The following is a 7,855-nucleotide window of genomic DNA, read 5'->3' as shown; positions in this document are numbered from 1 at the left end:
ATTCCAATTTTACTTCAACAATATGATTTCAAGAAGAATGAGTTCTTCTTGGCCAGCACCTGAGTGACTATTTTCAGGTACCATAAAACCAGGAGATCTAATTTGTTCATCATTCATTTTCCTCATCCAATTATGAAATGTCCGTTCAATTCTGGAAGCATTAATTAACCTCATTCTATGTTTTTCACACAACTCTTTGGCACTGGGGCATAAAAAAGTAAAATTATACAGACTGTGTCCTGAAAGACTTAACAATTTAATAGTGCAAAGCTGCTGGATGCAATAATAATATTGGTTGTTATTTATATTGTCTTTAGGTTTGTCAAGAGTTTTACATGCAATATTTATTTGTTCCTTCCCACTACAACTACAATTATTCCCATTTTTCAGATACAAAATCAAAACAGTTACATAACTTGACCACGGTCATCCAAATATTAGAAGTGCCAGAGGCTGCATTATTTTTTAACCATATATTGTTCTTTTTCTCCTCCAATATGCTCCCTATTATATACACTATTATGGTAAAATGGAGAGTAATCAGCATGATAAGGAGAAAATATAGGAGAAGATGTAAAGAAAGATAAACTTTATGGAAGAAATGACATGGGAGCTCGTTTGAAAAGGCAGCAATGATAAATGGGCATGATCAAGACATGGAAGATAGTCTATAAATGCTCAGAGACAGAAGAGGGCAAAATGAGATCAGTACAGCAATAACTGTCCATTTTAGTTACACTACAGTATACATGAATGGCCTTTCATGTCATGCTTAAAAATTTGCAAAATTTCTACTTGTAACATTAAGAAACTAGAGCTTAATAGCCTATAAAATGACCTGCCCAGTCCTATCATTTATGAAGATTATTTTGACAAGTATGTGAAGAAATGGGAAAAGGTAGAATAGGTATCTTACATGTCCATTAAAATTTCCATTCTTATTTCTTTCAATTAAATTAATACACAACTCTCAAGGGGAAAGGTGATGAGGGTCTGAATTAAGTTAAGAGCTGGGTGAAGAGGAAGAAGTGAGTTTGGAAAAAGAATAGGAATGTAGAAGCACCTGGAGTTTCTGAATGATTGAACTGAGACTGGGGTAATGGGGAAAAGGATGATGAAGAAAAGTAAAAATCAGGAGAGAACTTTTCATTCTGGGTAGCTGAGGATATAACATGGGGAAAGGAAATAGAGTATTAAGTATATATACAGCACCTACTCTTTTCTAGGCATATTAGAAATATGACCTTATTTAATCCTTACAACAACCCTGCAAGGTAGATAGTGTCACTATCCCCATTGTATAGTCGAGGATCTTTAGGCGAACGGAGATGAAGTGACTAGAAAAATATACTATCAACCAACACTGTCAACCTCAGCAGAGGTGATAGACACAGCTAGTAAGTGTCTAAGGCTAGATTTGAATACAGGTCTTCTTGACCCCATGCCCAACTGTCTATCCACTATGCCATCAAGCTGCCTATTTACAATCAATAAAAATAGGGAATTTTAGTGAAAGATACCACAAGCACTGAACATAGCATGAGTTCAAATATACATCCAAGCTATTCAGGAGACTGGTGAATAGAGAATCATTCTTCTAGGTTCTGTGGCTGTGTATCTTAGCTGTTGCCTCTGCTCTAGCATCTAGACGCCTTATAGCAAAGGGCTTCATTGTTTGTTTTTTGTTTGTCTTTGCAACTGCACAATCTAATAGAGCTCATTGAGCATACTAGTTGCTTATGCAATATATTTTGGTTTGATCTGAGTCTCATCACCTTGAACAAGAAGACAAGTAATAGAACTGGCCTATGTGAGTTTCAAATACTTGGCAGATCTTTCTGGTAGGTATAGCCAGTTTTAAGACAGAAAACATGGAATTGGAGTTCAGAATGGAGATAGTATGTGGATGAATTGATTTGGTATGTGCCTACATAATGATCATAATTGAAACCATAGCAGAGAATGGAACTAGCATTGGTGAGGACACTGGAAAGTAAATCTACAACAGGTTAACACACTGTACATGAAACATTTTATTGCTTTTGCACTAAGAAGCTATTGGAGTGTATTTAGCCAAGGTGACTTAGTCACATTTCCTATTACTTAGTAATTACTAGTTTTGTTTTGTTATATTATCTTTATTTGTATTAATAATAAACCTTAGTAAGTTTTTTTTTGCTAGCTGTGAGAATAGATTGCAGCTAGGAATGATTAATATCAATGACTCAATTTAGAAGCTTTTAAAATAATACAATTCAGTTTAACAAATATTTATCAAGGGAAAGGTGATAAGGGTCTATCTTGTTAGGGAGCTGTTGAGTGGAGAAGATGAGAAAGATTAGTGGGATATCAGGTTAGTTAGAATCAACAGGAATTTGCAAAAGATTAGTTAGCATTAGAGGAAGTCAATGCTTTAGGGTAACACCCAGGACAAAAAAATATTTTGAAATATTGTAAAGAAAAATCTTAGAGTTGAAGTGGGAATAGTAGAGAGCATAAGGTGTTCCTGATGAATACAGACAATAGAATTTTCTTTAGATTAATTGGCCTTCACATGTCAAGTCTCAGTTCAAACTAATAAAAACTGAGGGATTTAATTAGGAAGAAAAGCAGAAAAGATTTGGAGTTACTCATTAAGTCAGGATTTGTTTTCTTTTTCATTTCTCCTGCTCATAGGTTAGTTCTGATCAGAAATGGTTCATTGAATACACAGTGAACATTTAGTAGCCTGATTCTTCGTGTTCTCCAAATCAAACTGGTCATTACTGTCTGTGAACTGTTGATTCCCATTACCCAGTGTAAAAATGTCTACCTAATGCTTTAAAAAATGTATCTTTTGTCGTAGATACATATCCTCACCTAGAACACATTTACAGTAGACCTCAAACCTTGCTACATACCTTTCACACTAACCCATTACATTGACATGTTCAGTGGAGTCTTGACTCTTTACAGACTGAGGCACACTACATGCTCACCTTTTCTGCTTCTCTTTTGTTTTTGTTTTTGGGGTTTTTTTTGTTTTTTGGGGGTTTTTTTGGTTCTGTTTCTTCTTTCTCATGATTCATTCAATTGATCAAAATTCTTCTCCACGACTTGACTAGAGCATAAATTAATTCAACGCAAAGTTATACATGACACTTATATGAGACTTCATGCCGTCTTGGGGAGAGAGGGGGGAGGGAGGGGAGAAAAACTGGAACTCAAAACTATGTAGAACCGTGTGTGGTAAACTAAAAATAAATAAAGAAAAAAAAATATAAAAAAAAAACCTTGCTACATACCTTTCACACTAACCCATTACATTGACATGTTCAGTGAAGTCTTGACTCTTTCCCTTATTGACAAGTTGTTTCATGACAACTCTCTGTCTTCTACGATTATAAATAACTTGGAAAAAAAGTATTTCAAAGACGTTTTATCATTCTATATGACCTTTTTTTGAGTGTGATTTTTTAAATTTTCTATATACTCAAGAACGTTCATTTAAAATTGTGACTCCTTTCACATTGTCTTCCCTACAGAGAACTTCTGGGTACTTAAAATATATCAAGTAGGTGAAGATGAAGAACAACTCTATGATAAATGAATTTATTTTGTTAGGACTCACAGATTTTTGGGAGCTTGAAATTTTCTTTTTTGTGGTCTTCTCTCTGGCCTATACATCAATCTTGGCTGGAAACTGTCTCATTATACTTATAGTTACCCTTGACACCCACCTGCACTCGACCCCCATGTACTTCCTCCTGGCTAACCTCTCTTTTCTTGACATGACTCTTTCCACTGTTACTGTCCCCAAGATGATCATAGATTTCTTCAGGGAGAGAAAAACTATCTCTTTGTGGGGCTGCATGGCACAAATGTTTCTAGCTCATCTCTTGGGAGGGAGTGAGATGACTCTTCTCATAGTGATGGCTGTTGACAGATATGTTGCAATATGTAAGCCCCTCCACTATATGACTATCATGAACCATCGAATTCTGGTAGGAAGTGTGCTGCTCTCGTGGACAGTTGGCTTTGTGCACACTATGAGCCAAATGGCCTTTATGGTGAGTCTGCCCTTCTGTGGCCCTAATGTGATTGATGATGTTTTTTGTGATCTTCCCCTGGTGTTGAAACTTGCCTGCACTGACACATATATCCTGGAGCTGCTTGTCATTGCTGACAGTGGACTACTTTCCCTGATCTCCTTCATTCTTTTGCTCATCTCCTATACGGTGATATTAGTCACTGTCCGGCATCGCTCCTCTACTGGGCTTTCTAAAGCTCTGTCTACACTGACTGCTCATATAACAGTGGTAACTCTCTTCTTTGGACCAGTCATCTTAATCTATGCTTGGCCAGTTAGTAGCTATTCATTAGACAAATTTTTCTCAGTGTTTTACTCAGTTATCACTCCTCTCCTTAATCCAATTATCTACAGCTTGAGGAATCAGGAGATGAAAACTGCCATGATTCGATTGAGAAACCAGCACATTAGCTCTAATCCAGCCTTCTAAATGATGATGTGATGATCAATTTTTTATTGCATTCCTGAGGACAACTCTCAAAATGACCAATTATTATATTAATATATATAGTCATAGACTTTACAAATAAAAACCAATTTTATTTTCAAAACAGTATTTAAGTAATATGCTAGAAATGCTTTTTCTTTGTGTTTCTGTCTGCTTTTGTGCAACTGACAATATTCCTTAGTTTGGAGACCTTCATAACTACAATTCGATCAAATCTAAAAATCAAAAATTATAGAAGACTACAGGAAAATCTATATAGAAAATTATGAGTAGAACTTATTGATTTCTATAATTTCTCACTTTCTGTACTCCTATAATATTTTGTTATCACATAAAACATAGCTTGATTTTGGTTTAATAATCAGTTGGGAGAAAGCATTGAATAGTGAAATGATTTAGATACTCAGTCCAGAAATGGAGTTAACCAAATTCTCCATGAATGTCAAAAAATATTTCAGGTGCTAGTACCAAGGATGGCTTTGTAACTTTACAAGGAGCAACTGAGTAATAATCATGCCAGTGATTTATATTATACAGTTTAAGGCTAAGAGTTCACAGAATATTGAAACTTATTTCACATAAAGGGCATAGATAGACCCCTTTTAAAGTGATATTCAGATGGGGCCATGTTGCATACAATTACAAGAACTTATTGATATGAAACACATATAATTTTGAAATAAGTAGAAATTCAAGGTAATTAAAAAAAAAAACAACCACTGGAGCAGCTTTCAGTCATCTTGTTTCTGCAGTGTATAATGTCATTATAGTCAATTGAAAAGGGGGAAAAGTCAATCTAAAATTATCATTGAACATATGTGGAAAGTTGAGTTTTAGAGCTATCCATGAATCTTTATTTTTAAATAGTTTTTATTCACACCTTTTGCTTTTATATTGCCTAGGTTTTCTCTTGTATTCTTTCCCTATCCCTTCCCAGTGAGTTATCACTTAAAATAAGGAATGATTTTTAGAAAGAAGAAAAGGAAAAAAAATCATCACAATTAAAAATTCTGAGGTGATCTGTATTGTACTATATCTTTTCAGTCTACATAAATTGTGGCAGGATATGTTTTCATATATGTCTTCTTTTGAACCAATCAATTAAAAAAATTCACAAACCCAGTTGCATTTGTTTTGCGCCTATTATCATTTCCCTTGACATGGTTGTCATTATTTTACTGGCTCTTGTTTATTTCTCTTTGCATTCATTCCTATAAATCTTACCATATTTTTATTTAGTCATAAAGCTCATTGTTTCTTATGGCACATTTGATTACATTTATTTACCGCAATTTGCTTACCCACTCCCCTATCAATGGGCATATATTTTGTTTATGATTCTTTGCTACAACAATATCAAAAGATATACTGCTATAAATATTTTGGTGTACATATATATGAAGTCTCTTTTTCATCAATGCTCCTCTGAAGGCATATACCTAGCAGAAGAATCGCTAGATCAAAGGGCATAGACCTTTTAGTCACATTGCATAATTCCAAAACAGTCTCCATAATATTTGCAGCAATGCACATATTTATGAATATCTCAAATCAATCCAACAAGCATTTATTCAGTACCAAGTCTATACTAAGGACTTTGCCATAAGCATTGGTGATGGAGAGTATTTTTAAAACAGTCACTACTCTCAAGGAGATGACAAAAAATGTGGAGACAATTTATAAATGATGTATAAACACAACATATAAATTATATTTCGGAGAGTATATAAGAGGTAAGGTACTAGCATTAACGGAGCTCAGGAAAAGTTTTTCTGCATAAGGTAGAGTTTTAGATGAGTCTTAAAGGAAGACAGGAGTGGGTGATGAGGAGGGAGAAAATTCCAGGAATCAGTGATAACCAAGTAAAATTCATGTCTTGTTCAAGGAACATCAGGGAGGCCAGGGTCATCAGAGGACATGGTAGGAAGACAGTGGGCTCAGTTTATACTCAATAAATATTTATAAGCATGTTTGATATTATGCAAAGCACTAGGACTACAAAGAAAGGCAAAATACAATCCCTGTTTTGAAAGAGCCCTCAATCCAATGAGGAAGACTATGCAAACAGCTATGTGCACCCAACTATATACATTATATAGTGTAAATAATTACATGAGGAAAGGCACTAGAATTAAGGGATATCCAGAAAAACTTCTTCTACCTTAGAAATTACATGGCTACATGTAATTGGATGCAAAATAAAATGTAATAGATATGCTAATAGTCTTTGAATTTAGGTAGAGGGTAGAACTTGAGCAAACTCTCCAGGAAACAAATTATTTTTAAACTTGAAAATGAATAAAGAGTGTGTTTTAAGAGAGGAAGACAGCCAACTTACAGGCTTGGAAGGCAGAGCATCTTACGTAAATAATGGTAAGAAGGGCAGTCTGTCTGTACTGCAAAGTGTGGCAATGGAAGCATTTTACAAAAAGGATAAAAAAGTAGATTGGGTTCAGGTTATGAAGGGCTCAGAGGAGTCCACTCACAGTTAGTAGGTGTCATATGGTTAATTAAGCAGCAAAGGAGACTGAGAAAGAGCAGTTAGATAGGTTTGAAATGGATTAATACAGAGAGAGAGACACAGAGTGACAGAGAGAGATAGACAGAGACACAGAGAGAGACAGAGAAACAGAGACAGAGAGACAGTGAGAGACAGATACAGGCAAAGAAATAGAGACAGAGAGAAAAAGAGAGAGAGACAGAGAAACAGAGAGACAGAGTGAAGAGAACATCATGAAAACAAGAACGTTTCCAGGTGGAGAGAGTGGTTAATAGTATGAAATGCTTGAGAAAGATTGAAAAGCTTGAGAACTGAAAAAAGTGTTTCTCAAATTTGGCAGTTAAGAGAAATCGTTAACTTTGAAGAGAGCAAGTTGAATGATGTGGTAAGAAGCCAGATTGCAAAGAGGAGATAAATAAATAAGGACAGGAAATGGAAACAAAAAGTGTAAATAGTTTTAGTTTTTCCTAGGAGTTTGGATATGAAGTGTAACAGATATATAGAATAACTTGAGGGCTTATTAGTGTTAAGTGAATTTTTTTTGAGGATGGTGGAAACTAAGGCATTTCTTTACCGTAAGAAATTATATAAGCCATATTTATTCACTGTTCATTGTCAATAGTTTTTACTTTTCAGTCACATCTGGCTCTTCATGACTCTATCTGGAGTCCTCTTGGCAAAAATACTGGAGTGGTTTGCCATCCCTTCTTCAGTTCATTTTATAGATGAGGAAACGGAGGCAAAAAGGTTTAAGTGACTTATTAAGGTTCACACAACTAATAAGTGTCTAAGGCCAGATTTGAACTCAGGAAGCTGAGTCTTCCTATTCAAGGTCCTG

General features: G+C 35.1%; 1 protein-coding gene across 1 annotated transcript; it reads left to right on the top strand.

The window, feature by feature from the left end:
- The first annotated feature begins 3,563 nt into the window (after positions 1 to 3,563).
- LOC118829245 (olfactory receptor 4K13-like) lies at positions 3,564 to 4,499 on the top strand. Its single transcript, XM_036736236.1, has one exon. The coding sequence runs from the start codon at positions 3,564 to 3,566 to the stop codon at positions 4,497 to 4,499; it is 936 nt and encodes a 311-aa protein (XP_036592131.1).
- Positions 4,500 to 7,855: the final 3,356 nt, after the last annotated feature.

Source organism: Trichosurus vulpecula, chromosome 8 (genome assembly GCF_011100635.1).
Source record: "Trichosurus vulpecula isolate mTriVul1 chromosome 8, mTriVul1.pri, whole genome shotgun sequence".
NCBI lineage: Eukaryota > Metazoa > Chordata > Mammalia > Diprotodontia > Phalangeridae > Trichosurus > Trichosurus vulpecula.
This window is presented reverse-complemented; position numbering and strand designations above follow the sequence as displayed.